This window comes from Trichoderma ghanense, assembly GCF_004382785.1.
Source record: "Trichoderma ghanense strain CCMA-1212 chromosome Unknown scaffold_5, whole genome shotgun sequence".
Lineage (NCBI taxonomy): Eukaryota > Fungi > Ascomycota > Sordariomycetes > Hypocreales > Hypocreaceae > Trichoderma > Trichoderma ghanense.
Genome location: NW_027395668.1, coordinates 1,672,494 through 1,686,694, shown reverse-complemented (window position 1 = coordinate 1,686,694; position 14,201 = coordinate 1,672,494). Strand labels below are relative to the sequence as shown.

At 57.8% G+C, this 14,201-nt stretch overlaps 7 protein-coding genes across 7 annotated transcripts; 3 read left to right on the top strand and 4 right to left on the bottom strand.

The window, feature by feature from the left end:
• Positions 1 to 73: 73 nt before the first annotated feature.
• On the bottom strand, positions 74 to 1,321 carry CCMA1212_005537 (uncharacterized protein; the record flags this gene model as incomplete). Its single annotated transcript, XM_073702794.1, has 1 exon — positions 74 to 1,321. The coding sequence occupies one exon, from the start codon at positions 1,319 to 1,321 to the stop codon at positions 74 to 76; it is 1,248 nt and encodes a 415-aa protein (XP_073559269.1).
• A 573-nt stretch (positions 1,322 to 1,894) lies between these two features.
• CCMA1212_005536 (Mediator of RNA polymerase II transcription subunit 7) lies at positions 1,895 to 2,836 on the top strand (the record flags this gene model as incomplete). The annotated part of the gene is made up of 3 exons (XM_073702793.1): positions 1,895 to 1,899; positions 1,988 to 2,237; positions 2,303 to 2,836. The coding sequence occupies 3 exons, from the start codon at positions 1,895 to 1,897 to the stop codon at positions 2,834 to 2,836; spliced, it is 789 nt and encodes a 262-aa protein (XP_073559270.1).
• A 727-nt stretch (positions 2,837 to 3,563) lies between these two features.
• Positions 3,564 to 6,549, bottom strand: CCMA1212_005535 (Transcription factor BYE1; the record flags this gene model as incomplete). Its single annotated transcript, XM_073702792.1, has 2 exons — positions 3,564 to 5,783; positions 5,872 to 6,549. 2 exons carry the CDS (start codon positions 6,547 to 6,549, stop codon positions 3,564 to 3,566), a joined length of 2,898 nt encoding a protein of 965 aa, XP_073559271.1.
• Positions 6,550 to 8,090: 1,541 nt separating this feature from the next.
• On the top strand, positions 8,091 to 9,060 carry CCMA1212_005534 (uncharacterized protein; the record flags this gene model as incomplete). Its single annotated transcript, XM_073702791.1, has 4 exons — positions 8,091 to 8,114; positions 8,206 to 8,390; positions 8,453 to 8,871; positions 8,933 to 9,060. 4 exons carry the CDS (start codon positions 8,091 to 8,093, stop codon positions 9,058 to 9,060), a joined length of 756 nt encoding a protein of 251 aa, XP_073559272.1.
• A 374-nt stretch (positions 9,061 to 9,434) lies between these two features.
• On the bottom strand, positions 9,435 to 10,558 carry CCMA1212_005533 (Diacylglycerol pyrophosphate phosphatase 1; the record flags this gene model as incomplete). Its single annotated transcript, XM_073702790.1, has 4 exons — positions 9,435 to 10,120; positions 10,209 to 10,302; positions 10,354 to 10,410; positions 10,487 to 10,558. 4 exons carry the CDS (start codon positions 10,556 to 10,558, stop codon positions 9,435 to 9,437), a joined length of 909 nt encoding a protein of 302 aa, XP_073559273.1.
• A 530-nt stretch (positions 10,559 to 11,088) lies between these two features.
• Positions 11,089 to 11,990, bottom strand: CCMA1212_005532 (Uncharacterized protein; the record flags this gene model as incomplete). Its single annotated transcript, XM_073702789.1, has 2 exons — positions 11,089 to 11,694; positions 11,757 to 11,990. 2 exons carry the CDS (start codon positions 11,988 to 11,990, stop codon positions 11,089 to 11,091), a joined length of 840 nt encoding a protein of 279 aa, XP_073559274.1.
• A 500-nt stretch (positions 11,991 to 12,490) lies between these two features.
• Positions 12,491 to 13,756, top strand: CCMA1212_005531 (UPF0261 protein; the record flags this gene model as incomplete). Its single annotated transcript, XM_073702788.1, has 1 exon — positions 12,491 to 13,756. One exon carries the CDS (start codon positions 12,491 to 12,493, stop codon positions 13,754 to 13,756), a length of 1,266 nt encoding a protein of 421 aa, XP_073559275.1.
• Positions 13,757 to 14,201: the final 445 nt, after the last annotated feature.

The window sequence follows — 14,201 nt, the reverse complement described above, 5'->3', positions numbered from 1 at the left end:
ATTGATGAAGAGAAATGAACATGGCTCTATGCATTCATGTCGTCGCGGCCTCCCTTTTCTGCCATTGCTTCCACTACCGGCCCGTGCGGAACCGGAAGCCGTCCCAGTCGTCTTCATCATCATCGTCTTCGTCATCCTCGGCATCGTCTTCAGCTTCGACTTGATTCATAGCTGCGCTCGTGATGGCGTTCTCTTTCCCTTCCTCCTGCGCATCGGAAGAAGGTTTCGTCGTCGCCTGCAAAGAAGCAACATCATCATCCACCTGATGATCCTGACTGACCGTATCCCCCCTCTTCCTCATCAACGCCTCCCTCTTCTCCTTCAGCCGCCGCACCCGCGCCTCGAGCTCCTGCATCTCCTCAAACTCGTCCTCAAGCGCACGCGTAGCCTCCTCCCGCTCGTCCTCAATGTCCGCATCCGCCTTTGTCCTGCGGGATTCAGGGTTCTGCAGGGCTGCTGCTTCTTGCTCGGCAGCGGCGGCTTCCTTTGCGGCGGCGGCTTCCTCTGCCGTCATGGCGGGACGGGAGATTACGGCGTCGGCGTCGTAGGGGGCGGATTCGGCGGCGATGTCGGCTTCGAAGGCGGCCCATTCGTCTTCGTCGATTTGTTGGGTTTGGGATGTAGATGTGGATGCCGGGGGTTGCAGGGGCTGTTGTTGTTGTTTGGGTTCTTGTTGCTGCGGTTCTTGCTGCTGGATGCTCATGGAGGAGGAAGATGCTGGAGTCGCCAGATTGCTAGCCTGGCGGGAGGGAAGAGAGGTTGCCAGCTTTGTCGTCGTCTTTGCTGCCGAACTGCCAGAGTGCTGGGAGTCGGCGGGCGTCGTTGATCGTGAGGGCATCTGGACCTGGACGCCCTGGGAGGGTCCTTGTGGCTGCTTCCTGCGGCCGGTGTCGGGTGATGCGTGTCTGCTCCGTTTCCTCCGGGCCTCGTCCTCGTCGTCGATGTCTTTGTCTGTGTCATGCTCGTCTGCGGCTGTGGCAGCAGCTACATGGTCGAGTTTCCGTTTGTGGGTTGACGAGGGAGTATCTGCTCTCTGGTCTCGACCTTCAATGTCGTCCAGCCCCTCGCTCTGCTCCTGGTCGTTGACCTCGTCGCTTTCTCTGTACTCTTCATTGCCATGGACCTTTTGTGTAGCTGAAATGGCAGACAGGCGCTTCCTGTGCTTGTCGCTGGCGAGATGGGCGTCCCAGTGGGATTCGGCGCGGATCAGGTCGCGGCAGAGGGTGCAGAGCAGCTTTCCGGTGTCAGAGTATGTGGCGTAGGGGTGGGTGATGCGGCGAGCTGCTCGCTGCTGGCGGAGGAGAGCCCGAACGTCTGCCATGGTGGAAGGAAAGAGATAGAAGGGGAAGGTAGTAGAGGGCTGAAGGAGCCGAGCTTCGTCCAACAGCGTTCGAGCTTCGGAGATGAAGCTCTTTCTCTCCGCCTCGTTTAGTCGATGCCTGATATGAGAGCCAGTAGGTGGTGACGATGAGAGAAGATGTCAGATCAACCAATGGCTAAGGAGGAATTAAGAATACAGTATCAGGGGCATTTGCAGGTCAATGGGTAAGGCAGAGACTATCGGAGATCGATCCATGTAATCGCATGTTCGAGCTCCATGCCTTCAAGGTGATTTTTCTTCCTTGTCGAAGCTTGTCGGGGTGGGACGTCACTGAGCGTTGAAGCTTCCCCGGAGCCGGTGTTTCTCCGGGCGCTGCAGCCACTAGTAAATGTCACTAGACTTGCTGCACTTTATGGGCGATAAGCTATCAGACCAATCTACGATCATCTCCATAACATTTCCGCCTCTCCCTCTCCTCTATATTCCCGTCGCTCTATATGTTGCTCGCTCCAGCGCGGTAGCAGTAGCTCTTGTTCTCTGAAGAGCATCCTCTCTGTCTTCTCTCAGCCTCCAATGAGGTGATATTCATCGACTCTTGCTCAAAGCGCGGGGAGGGGTTACGTGCATTGGAAACAGCTGAGAGAGACCGAAGAGAGAAGCAACAAGGGCAGAGATGGACGACCAGCCAGAGCCGCACTCGCTGGCTTCGACGTTTCCAAACCCGCCAGAGTTTTGGAAGGAGTTCACGCCAGATAGAATCGCAGAGTTCGCCGAGCTGAAGCTGGCTAGGGGCCCGCTGGACCAAGACGACGCAAGCAATGGGCGGATTCCAGACTTGCCAGAGCATCTGAGGCATCTGCAGCCGCCGCCAGAGCCGACGGACGGACGATGGCGAGTCTTTGGCGACCAGTACATGGTGAGCTGAGAAATGTCAAGCTTCTGTTTATTCACGGTCGTAATCTAACCATGTCGAACCTGCAGCTCGACGACAAGCTCCCAACCCTCGAGGAACAGGGCATCCAAAACCTTCCCGCAACCGCCTCGTCCGGCGCAAAGGACGCCAAGCACTACGACCGCGCCTTTGAGCTCAAGCGCCTCGTCAAGTCGCTGCTGCTCAACTTCCTCGAGCTCAACGGCGTCCTGGCGCGCAACCCGGCCGACGCCGAGGCCAAGATCCTCGACATCCGCACCATCTTCATCAACATCCACCACATCCTCAACGAGTACCGGCCGCACCAGGCGCGCGAGTCCGCCATCGAGATGATGCAGGACCACCTCGACCGCACCCGCACCGAGACGGCCGCCATCCGCACCCAGGTCGACAAGGCGCGCAAGGTGCTCGAGGGGCTGGGCAGCCTGGACCTGTCGCTGTTTCAGCAGCAGCAGCTCGACGGCGCGCAGCGCATCCTGGACGCGTCGCCCTCCAAGGACCTGACGCTCGACGACGTGCTCCAGGGCGAGAGGCGCGAGCGGGCGGCGGCCGCCTGGTGCATGGCCGATGCGTTGCTCAACTAGTGGAGGACGACGAGCTTCATGCTGGAAACCGTCCGCGTGACGCGCGTCATTGTGTGGCCGAGCGCGGTGGGCACTTGCCGGTATCGCTGCGGCTTTAGGTGCCCGGCTGGATGCGCCTTTGAGTGCAAGTATACGTGCATATGCAAAGACATGTGCGGACACCCATGCAAAAGGGGGCGAGGAGGCAGGACAGCGGACGATGGGGGAGGGAAGGGGGAGGGAAAGGGAACGGCAGCTTCAAGGAGGGGGTTCGGGGCATATATCTGATGATCTCGCTATGGACGATGCTGGAGGCTCCAGGCCAGCTGTTGCATGACAGTTGATGATTTCATGGATAATGACGTTTTGCTGGTTGGCGGTTGGACGACGGATGGCTGTCTTTTTTTTTGGTTCTACGTGGCCTCCATGAGAGGTGTCAGGATTGGGTCTATATAGTACACAAAACACACGAGCACTCCTGGACAGAGCATAGTGCTCTTGACATTCTGAAAGAGAGAATAGAGCTCGAGCCATTCCTTGACAATACATACAAGGTTCACCCTGGATGACCAATGCATCAGCAGTTGATTCGTCAAGAGTGATGGTATCATCCATTACATGGCAGTATTCCCCAAGTATACCTGAACAGCCAAACAACCAAACCAAGTCAACAACAAAAGCTCGTACAAACTCGTTCAATTCATTTCTTTTCTTTGCCATTTCCCCCCCCGTCTTCCTCCGTAGGTTTTTACGCTTGCGTCTTCTTCACAGGCGGAGGCGGCCCTCCTCCTCCCCCTCCACCTCCTCCTGCAGCCACTCCAGCTACCACCTGGGGTAGTGGCGGCGTTGCTGTTGCTGCCGCTGCTGCTGCTGTACCTTGACCATTCCCCTGTCCACTTCCGTTCCCATTGCCTCCGTTTCCTCCCGCGGTCCCTTCCTTCTCCAGTAAATCGGCCAAATATTTCAAGTCGTCCCTAGCGCGCGGGTCTCTCTCGATAATGACCTTGATCACCTCCCACTCCCGCCTCGTCATCTGATACGCCTGCGGGAGAATGAACTGCACGGTGGGCACGCTAATAAGGGGCCCCAGCACTTCTCTCGCGGTGATGACGCCCGCATCCTGCTGAGCTTGCTTTCTCTGGTCGTCCGGCGCCTGCTGTTGTTGTTGTTGGTGGTGGTGGTGGTGGTGCTGCTGCTGCTGCACAGGGGGCGTTGTTGTCTGGGATGAAGACGACGGCGGCGCCTGAGAATTATGGGGTGAAGGCCCAGGGCGACTGGCATGTTGTGGCGGCTGGGGGATGGGAACTGGAGTGGCAGACTGTCCGTGGCCGTTGGGCGGCGCATTGGAAAAGGGGGAGGAGGCTATTTGAGGCGTGGCGGGTGAAAAGGCCGGGCCTGAAATCGAGTTGCTTCGCTGACTATATCCGGCAGGCGTAGGAGCAGGAGGCGGCGGAGGCTGGGTATTCGCGGAACTCGGACTCGCCGACACGGCAGACGAAGCAGCAGCAGCAACGGCCGCTTCGTTGTTGAGAAGCTGCTTCAGCTGGTCCGGCTCGTTGCGGTAGACAAAGACAGCCAGCAGCATAGGCTCGGGCCTGGACTTGGGAATGTAGTTGTCCACTAGGTTGAGCATGAACTCGGGGTGGCCGTCTTCGCCCGCAGGGACAGGCACCAGGTACGTGTCCCTGACGTTGCCGGCGACCTTATTGCCGACGACGCCATATCGGTTCTTGCTGACAAAGTAGTTGATGAGGTTGTTGAACTCCTGCTTGGCGTCCGGCGACGTGGGCGTGATGTTGACGACGATGATATCGGTCAGATTGCTGTATCGCAGGCTGCACAGGTACTCGATGGCGGCCTGCTGGGGGATCCGGCCGGCCACTGTCATCTGGCGCGGGATCAACTTCGACCAGGGGCCAAACGATGCAAAGTTGGCGCCTCCGATGTGCTTGGCCGTGGCCTCGAAGTCGGCAATGGAGCTCATCGCCAGGGAGCCGCGCCAGATGACGTCGGGGTCCGAGGCTTCCTCCGTGGGCGAGTAAGGGGGCGATTCGTTCTCGTCCTGCAGCATCCGGTCGACGTCGGGGTCGAATCCAGGGCCGTTGGTGCTCAGGACCGGCGCGGAAGGCCGGCGACGGTGAGCAGCCGTAGGGGACTTTACCGAGGAGAAGACCTTGCCGATGTCGAAGTTCGACTGGCTGGGCGAGCGCTCACCTCCCAAATCTCCTCCTCCGATCGACTCGCGCTTAACGTGTTGATGCGGTTGTTGATCCTGCTGATACTGCTGCTGCTGCTGTCCTTCTCGATCCGACTGTCCCTGTTTCTCCTCTGCTCCCGCGCGGGGACCCCCAGCTGATGGCATGGGGGCATCGCTGGTGATGAGACTCTCGTCTTCGACAATTTCCTCGCCCTTGTGCGTGCGTCTCACCCGAGGCCCCGTGTCTGATGTGTACAAGATGGATTGCTTCTCGGCCCTGGCCTTCATCTCCGCGGTCTGCCTCTGCAGCTCAGACGACGCAAGCTGCTCCGACGTCATGACGGCGAGCGTCATGGGCGAGTGCTCGTGAGCCCAAAGGCCCTGGAACAGCTCGGGGTTGTTCTTGAGGTTGAACGACAGCGACTTTATCTGCTGACTGTACTCCTTCTGGCCCTTGGAAAGCGGGTGCGTGTCGAAGACGGCGCGCTCAATCTGGAGCGCATATCTTTCGGCGAGGGATTCCGCGGTTTCATCCGCTGGTAGCTGGATGTGGCCGCTCTTGGAGAGGGATGTGATGACATGGACCAGCGACTTCTTCAGCGCCTTTGCAGGGCCGACTCGCGTGCCGGGGAGGTCCTGGATGGACGTCGTCAAGTCTGGTGGAGGCGTGTACTTGACCTGGGGAGACGCGGCGCCAGAGGCGGACGCAGAAGCGGAAGCAGAAGCAGAAGCCACTGCCTCGTCCTCTGATACCCGGCGCATCTTGGTGGTCTACATAGAGATTTGGTTAGCATCAGTTCAACAATGGCAACAGGTATGATCGATGACTCGCATCATCACAAGAGGGAACAGCACGTACCTTTCCATCTCCATCCTGCGAGTCCTCTCTCGCCTTTCGCTTGCCCTGCTTGGCCACGCCCGTCACGTCCTTCTTGTCCCTCGCGACCGCATCCGGGGTGGGCGACGCCTTGGCCTGCGCCGCGTCCTTGTCTGCTTCCTCCCGGATGTCGCTGCCGCGCTTCCCCTTCTTGCGCCCGCCGCGCTTCTTCTTGCGCTCGGCCTCCTCCTCGTGCGCCTTTCGCCGCTCCTCCCACAGCTTCTCGCCGCGGGCAATGGCGTCCAGCAGCTCCCGGTGGTTCTCGGGCTTGCACTGCTCGCACCAGTAGTGCTCGGGGATCTCGTCCTCGTACGAGCTCACGCCGACGCAGACATTGTGCTGCCACACGAGGCACGTCTCGCACGCGATCCAGGCCTCGGCCGAGTCTTCGTCCTGCTCGGTGGCGCCGCAGACGCAGCGGATCACCTCCTCGGGCTCCTGCGACTGTTCCTTCTCCTGCACCTGCGCCTTCTTGTTCTTCTTGGCCTGTCGACGTTTCGGCACCGGGGGCTCCAGCTCGTCAAAGGCCTTCGTGTGCTGGCCCTTGGTCGCCCTGACGGAGCGTCGCGGTTCGGCTTCTCCTGTGAGGCAGCGCCTGTTAGCCATCTGTCTCTTGCGCAGCGGCGCATGTCCAGCGCGATCGCCTCCAGCGACTCGCATGTCTGCGCCATCTGCTTCAATCGAGAAGGAGGAGGAGGGAATCGTCGGCCGTGATGCCTTCGTTTCTAGCTTACCAGACATGGCAATGGAGCACGCGCAACGGCGTCGCCACGGGTGTCTTTGCGAGGATTGTGCGAATCCAACTAAGGAGATGCAAATTTCTACTACAGAAGCGAGCGCGAGATGGATAAACGATTCCTGCGCTTCGCTTCAGGCGGGCATTGGGAGATTTACAAAGCGGACAGAGACGGCAACTAGTAAGTAGTCACAGCAGCTAATGAAGAACAATTCCTCCCCGCGGCAAAAAGTAGAAGAAGAGAAGAAACAATGGGCCCAATTCCAGCGCAAAGCCCAGTTTCCAGCGGCCAGCTCTGCCTAGCTATGGGAGCTCGAGCTGCTGTGTGAAGTTGTCTTTCGCACTGCTACAGAGGCAGCGCGCGTGCCGGGATTAGGTAGCTTCTGCTGAAGCGGAAAAAAAAAAAATCGAAGCTTGGGTTGGTGGTGATGACGGCAGCTTGCGTGGGGTTTTGCGGGAGCCCCTTGGAGTGGATACAGATGGAAGCAAAGGCGGGTGGCGCGTCTTTTTGGCCACTGCCTGCGTGCCGTTTGTTGGTTGGGCTTGACTAGACGGACTTGTTGCGTTGACAGCTGGTGGCAGATGCGAGCAGCTGTTGGATGGATGGCTGGATGGATGCAGAGACAAGTCGAGTTGATGCGAGAGCCGGGACTCGAGTCTGCAGTTTGTAGGACAGATATCTGATGTAGAGTATCTCGGTGCTGTTACGCCTCCAGGGAGATGGCCGAAGCAATATCCGACAGTTGCTGCAAGAGACGACCAGAAGTGCGATATTCAGTGTCAGCTTCAGTGCTATCGTATGAGTGCCGATGCCGGTGAGAGATGCTCGGATGAGTGTCGCAGTGCAGATGCAACGCAAGAACAGACGCGATCACGGACGCAAATCTGTTCGTGTACCACGGATGAAGTGAGATATGGGAAGGAAAGATTTTGACAGAGATGGATGAAGAAGGAGGAAAAGACGGTTTGAGAGACGGCCGTCGACGCTGATGGAAGCAGTGACAGAGTGAATGCCCAAGTTGGAGCGACGACGGGTTACGGCGCTTAGTCATGAGGGGCAAATAATTCCATCGTGTTGCTGGTACTGTAGCTGCACGGAAGCGCCTCGGCTAAACTCGAAGTTGCCAGAGCCTTGCTTGCGTCGTTGCCTCAGGTTGCAACTTGTCGCTGATGCTGCTGCTGACTCAGCAAGCCGCAGCTCCAGGGTAAGGTGCCCCCAGTCTTGAAGCTCATGGCAGGTACGCGGCGGTCGTGCCTGGAGCTCCAGAAGTGACGCCGGCCTTGTTGTTCCCCTCCATACAAATTCCCTGGCGATTCAACCTCGGAATCTTCAGCCTCGACCCAGCAAACGGCCTGCTGCTACGCCTCTCAATCTCTCACCAGCCTCCTCAACCTCTCACCAAACTCGATCCCGAATCCACGCCCTGCCGCTGTCGAATAGAGAAACAGAGATTGCCCCTCCACCATGTCCCGCCGTTACGATTCCCGAGTACGTCTCCAACTGCAAAGAGCTGGGCTGAGCTCCAACATGTGGTGGTGCTAGCTAGTAGACCTGGACTGCAGGCTAATCTGTGCTACAGACGACCATCTTCTCGCCCGAAGGCCGTCTCTACCAGGTCGAATATGCACTAGAAGCCATCTCCCACGCCGGCACAGCCATCGGCATCCTGGCCAAGGACGGCATTGTCCTGGCTGCCGAGCGAAAGGTGACGTCGAAGCTGCTGGAGCAGGACACGTCGGCAGAGAAGCTCTACGTGCTCAACGAGTGTGTTTAAACCTCGAGTCGTCTCTACGTCATCCGTGACAGGCGTGCTGACACCCCGGCAGCAACATGATCTGCGCAGTAGCAGGCATGACGGCCGACGCAAACATCCTCATCAACTACGCCCGCCAGGCCGCCCAGCGATACCTCCTTACCTACAACGAAGACATCCCCTGCGAGCAGCTGGTGCGCAAGCTGTGCGATCTGAAGCAGGGCTACACACAACACGGCGGTCTGCGGCCGTTTGGCGTCTCCTTCATCTACGCCGGCTGGGATCCCCGGAGGCAGTTCCAGCTGTATCTCAGCAATCCCTCGGGCAACTACGGCGGGTGGAAGGCCACCAGCGCGGGCGCCAACAATGCCAGTGCGCAGAGTCTGCTGAAGCAGGACTACAAGGAGGACTGCACGCTTAAGGAGGCGTGCGGTGTGGCCGTCAAGGTGCTGAGCAAGACGATGGACTCTACCAAGCTGAGCAGTGAGAAGAGTGAGCGGCTTCCATAATGACTCTTTTTTTTTCAGGTGCAATTGCTAATGCTGTCCTTTAGTTGAGTTTGCAACGGTGGGACAGACAGAAGACGGCAAGATTTACCACCGGCTGTGGAGCGCCGACGAGATCACGGCGCTGCTGAAAGAACACGACCTGGCCAAGAGCGAAGATGCGGAGGAGAAATAGATCAGCAGAGAGGAATGAAATGTTTAAACAAGTAGACTGAGAAAAGGGCGCTTAATGACACGGAAAAGGACAATGGCCCCTATATCAACACTGACGACATATCCCAAGGCGACGTTTGCTTTGACCGTGTATATCCGTGATGTAAGCAACGTCGCTTTTTCTAACCTGCAGAAGAAAAGAGAGAAAGAAGCTGTATACTTTGCCTCGACTGCTTCCCCTTTTATTTCCTCAGAAAGAAACGACGGTCGGTAGTGTCGGGGAAGTTGAGCAGCTATTTACATGTGTGAAACAGACAATTCCTAAGCGCTAGAGTATGCTACGTTCGCGCAAAAAGACGCGAGTCCTCTCAATTAGCCTCATAACAAACCACCACCTCAATATCGTCGAACTCCTGGAGAAAAGGCCAGCTCACTACCTTGCTCTTCTTCGTCCCTCACACGCTGCCACCCGGCCTGGACCGCCTCGTCGGCAGGGTGCGGGTGCGGCTCGTGGCACTTGGGCCCCGACAGGCGCGGGAAGTGTCTCCTGTAGCTCCAGTAGGCGACGGTCATGCCGAGGGCGGAGCCGATGCAGACGTCGTAGACGTCGTGGCGGTAGTCTTCGCAGCGGGAGATTGCGATGAGGGCGGCGCCGAGGAGGGGCGCGAGGCAGACGAGGGCGCGGCTGAGGTCGCGGCCGCCGGAGGGGTAGTTGAAGACGTGCAGCTGGCCGGCGAGGAAGAGGCTGAGGAAGCCGAGCCCGGCAAAGGAGAAGGAAGAGTGGCCCGAGGGAAAGGAGCGCCAGCCGTCCTGGAGGACGTGGCCGTCGGGAGCGGTGCAGACGGAGATGTCGACGAGGACGTCTGGCTTGGTGTCGGCGTGGGGGTGGCAGCGGGCGAGGAGGTCGGGGCGGGGGCGGCCGACGGCGTTCTTGACGACGTCTGTTATGAAGGAGGAGAGGACGATGGAGATGGCGAGGGAGAGGTAGGTGGCCTCGTGCTTGTGGGTGGAGGCGCGGGTGATGATGTTGTAGGCGATGAGGACGCCGAGGGGGATGAAGAGGGCATAGAGGAAGTTGAGAGCTGGAGGAGCGAGGAAAAGAGGTGAGTGAGTTTTTTCATGGAAGGCAGATAAGGGGGGATGAGGCGTGGGGCCTAGGGGGAGACGTACGGACGGTGACGCGCTCATGCTCGGCATGAGGGTAGGAGATGCGCAGGTCGTTGATGAAGAACATGCGGTGGAAGGGGTTGACGAACACGATGATCTGGCCGATATGTTAGGAACGATGCTGTGGCGACGTGGCGGCTGAACGCACCATGATCCATCCTGCGAGGAGGATTGTGAAGCCCACGTAGTCTGGCGCATGAGTCGTCTGTGTCGTAGGTTAGCAAGATGAACTACACACAGAAGACAGTGAGAAAGGAAGAGAGTACAGGCATTCAACTCACTTTCCAGAATCTGGCCAGGGGCCCCATGGACGCAATCGAGTTGCCCGCGTTGGAGGTGCGCACAGAAGGCATCGGGCCAGACAGAGGACGAGATGCAGCAGCAGAGGATGAGGGATTCTATTCGCCTTTCACGAGTGCTTTTGACATGAATGATTTGGCAAGTAACTGGTGATACTCCTGGGGGGAAAGTTGAAGGTGTTGATGGACTGTGTGTGTATGTCGATAGAGGGTGTGAGGGATTGAGGGTGAGTTGAGATTTGGCAATGTCGCTGATGTGGTTGGAACCTGGAATTTCTAGGCTAGGTGTAGGGTAGGCTAATTGGAGGTGTGGCAACGCACAACATGAAGAGAAACGACGCGGCGGCATATCCCTATATTTCTCATGCAAACAAAGAGAAGAAAAAAGGGGGAGAAAAAAAAAGAGAAACCATTTACTTGCAAGTAATAGAGAATTGAATTAGTAGTTGATGCCTGCAGTGGTGCTTGGATGACACTTGTTCAACGTCGACATCCAAATTCCGCCCCCATTCACGATGAAGCAAGCGTGATCCTTCGCCTGATTGAAAACCGACACGATAATTGCCAAACGACTGACATACAATTCACAACCTTGGCTTCAACGCCTTGAAGCTCCTCGTAATCTCAGTAATCGCCGTCTCCACCGGCAACCTCTCCATCGAACTCGCCCCGTAAAACCCGTGGACCCCCTTTGTCCGGCCGAGCACATACTCGGCGTCCTTGGGCGCCGCAATCGGCCCTCCGTGACACAGCACAATGACATCCGGATTGATCTTCACGGCCGCATCGCGAATCTCCTGAATCAGCTTGACGCACTCATCCAGCGTCTTGCCCGTCGCAGCGCCGATGGAGCCGCTCGTCGTGAGGCCCATGTGCGCAACCAGGACGTCGGCCCCGGCGCGGGCCATCTTCTTGCTCTCGTCCACGTTGAACACGTACGGCGTCGTGAGCAAGTTGAGCGAGCGAGCCTCGCGGATCATGTCGACCTCTAGGTCGTAGCCCATGCCCGTCTCCTCCAGGTTTGCTCGAAACTGGCCGTCGATGAGGCCGACGGTGGGAAAGTTTTGGACGCCGGCGAAGCCGAGGTCCCGGAGCTGCTTGAGGAAGGCCGGGATGTTGCGGAAGGGGTCTGTGCCGCATACGCCGGCGATGACGGGCGTCTTTTTTACAACGGGAATGACTTCGTTTGCCTAGGGATGATGACGATAAGAGAGCTTCGCCACCATGTATATGTGAGAGGGTGGGCTCGTACCATTTCAACCACGATGCCGTTGGCGTCTCCGTACGGCATCAGCCCGGACAGCGACCCCCGGCCGGCCATACGGAAGCGGCCGCTGTTGTAAATGATGATGAGATCACCGCCGCCGGCCTCGATGAACTTGGCGGACAGGCCAATGCCGGCGCCGGCCCCGACGATGGCCTTGCCGGCGGCGATCCGGGCCCGGAGGCCGGCGAGGATCTGGTCTCTGTCTGTAGGGGGGGCCATTTAGGGTATAATAGATAGGCCGTGCAGTAGAGCTCGAGAAAAAGCTGGGGATGGGGAAAACTCTCAGACCGAAGGGCTGCTGCTCGACGGAGATATATTACATGATGGTCGAATTCAGCCTGGAAGAAAATCAGATCCATCGTTTATCATATAACAAGCCTTGGTCTGCTGTCTCAGTGGGGACTGACTGGGATTCCTCAGCCGTCAACGGATCTGATGTCAGAGGCAGTTCCTCCGCTAAAAGAAGCTCTAAAGTCTCCCGCATTTTGTCACTGCACTGTAAGCATCGATGTGATCAATAATTGCTTAGCTTGTTAGTCCAGGCGTCATAGGCCAAAGCTTCAAGGAACATGAAGGCTTCAGCCGTCCAGATCTGAGACCTTGTGATGAAACCTCTGGAATTGATTCTCCCATAAAACGCCATTGTGACTCTCGATCTTGCCCGCATTCTCCGCGTCTTCTATTACATACTTGTAAAGCAGTTTTGAAAATCATCCAAAATGGCGTCGGTGGCAATCATTGGAACCTGCGATACCAAGCTCAAGGAACTCCTCTTTCTGCGCGATAGGATCAAGGAGACCTCGGGCGTCGAAACGATTCTCATCGACGTCGGCCGAGACTCGTGTGCCAACGACGCCATTACCATCTCCCAGGCCGAGCTTCTGTCCAAGCATAGCAATGGAGACGGCACGGACGGTTCGGGCATGGCCAGAGGCGACTTCGTCTCGCGCATGTCTGGCTGTGCTTCTCGAGCGGTCAAAGACTTGTACGGTAAAGGCCTGATCCACGGCATCGTGTCCGCGGGCGGCTCTGGCGGCACCGCGCTTGCGGCTGCCGTCATGCGCGATGTTCTCCCGGTTGGCTTCCCGAAGCTCATCGTCTCGACCATGGCGAGCGGCGACACGAGACCCGTGGTCGGCGAGACTGACATTACGCTGATGCACTCTGTCGTCGATGTCGCCGGCCTGAATCCCATCCTGCGAGACATTCTCAGCAATGCGGGAGCGGCCATTGCAAACGCCGCGCTGTCATACGCCGCCAGACAAGACAGGAAAGCGAACGACTCAGCGCCAGAGTCTATGAGAAAGTGGCGGGTGGGCATCACCATGTTTGGTGTCACCACGCCTGGCGTCGATGCCATTCGCGACCATCTCGAGTCCAACTACCCCGTCGAGACGTATGTTTTCCACGCGACCGGCACTGGAGGAAGGGCAATGGAGCGGTTGGTCCGCGAAGGCCAGCTGGACGCAGTCATTGATCTCACGACGACGGAGATTTGCGACTACTTGTTTGATGGGGTCCTCTCTGCCGGAGAGGGACGACTGGGTGCCGCTGTGGAGGCGGGATTGCCCAACATTGTCTCTCTGGGCGCGCTCGACATGGTCAACTTTGGGCCGAGAGACACGCTGCCGGAAAAGCACAAGGGAAGAGTCATATACGAGCACAATCCAAACGTCACCTTGCTGAGGACTTCGCCGGACGAGTGTCGAGAGATTGGCGAGTTTATTGCAAAGAAGCTCAGGAAGACGATAAGATCGGACATGATCCAGGTGTGGATTCCAAAGGGAGGCGTCAGCATGATTGCGGTCCCTGGAGGTCCGTTTGAGGATAGAGAGGCAGACGCGGCACTTTTTGAGGCTATAAGGAAAGGGTTGAGCGGGAGTGGTATTGAGATTGTCGAGGATGAGCGACATGTGAATGACGAAGGGTTTGCGCGGGACATTGCAGAGGCATTGGTTGCAGAGCTGGGAGTGCAGAAGAGCTGACGATTCGCAGCGGCAGCATGACTTGATGAAATGGTTGAATTCAATGAAGCCCTTTGATACACAGAAGACACTGGATCGCTGCAGATGCTGAGATGATAGACAAAGGCTGCGGTTTCGTGTCCAGCTCGATCGTGCAGGTAAGAAGCACATCGGTGGCATCAACAAGGCTGGGAGTGCATGAATCCAGTGAATCCATCCACTGGCTTCCAGAGCCCAGCTACAGGGCTGTCCCGCCTGGAGAAACGCTCCCGCACTGCTTCCAGCGCTCCACATGCCCTGAACGCGTCCGATTCGACCGCTGTCCATGACGCCACGGAACGGGCCCGACCAAGGACGCGGAACCGATCCCGACGTTCAGCAGCTCCAGCCTCAACTTTTCTTTTCCAGGTCCCATCTTCTCTCCTCTTCCACACAACGCTTCACTACCCACCACGACGCCCGCCTC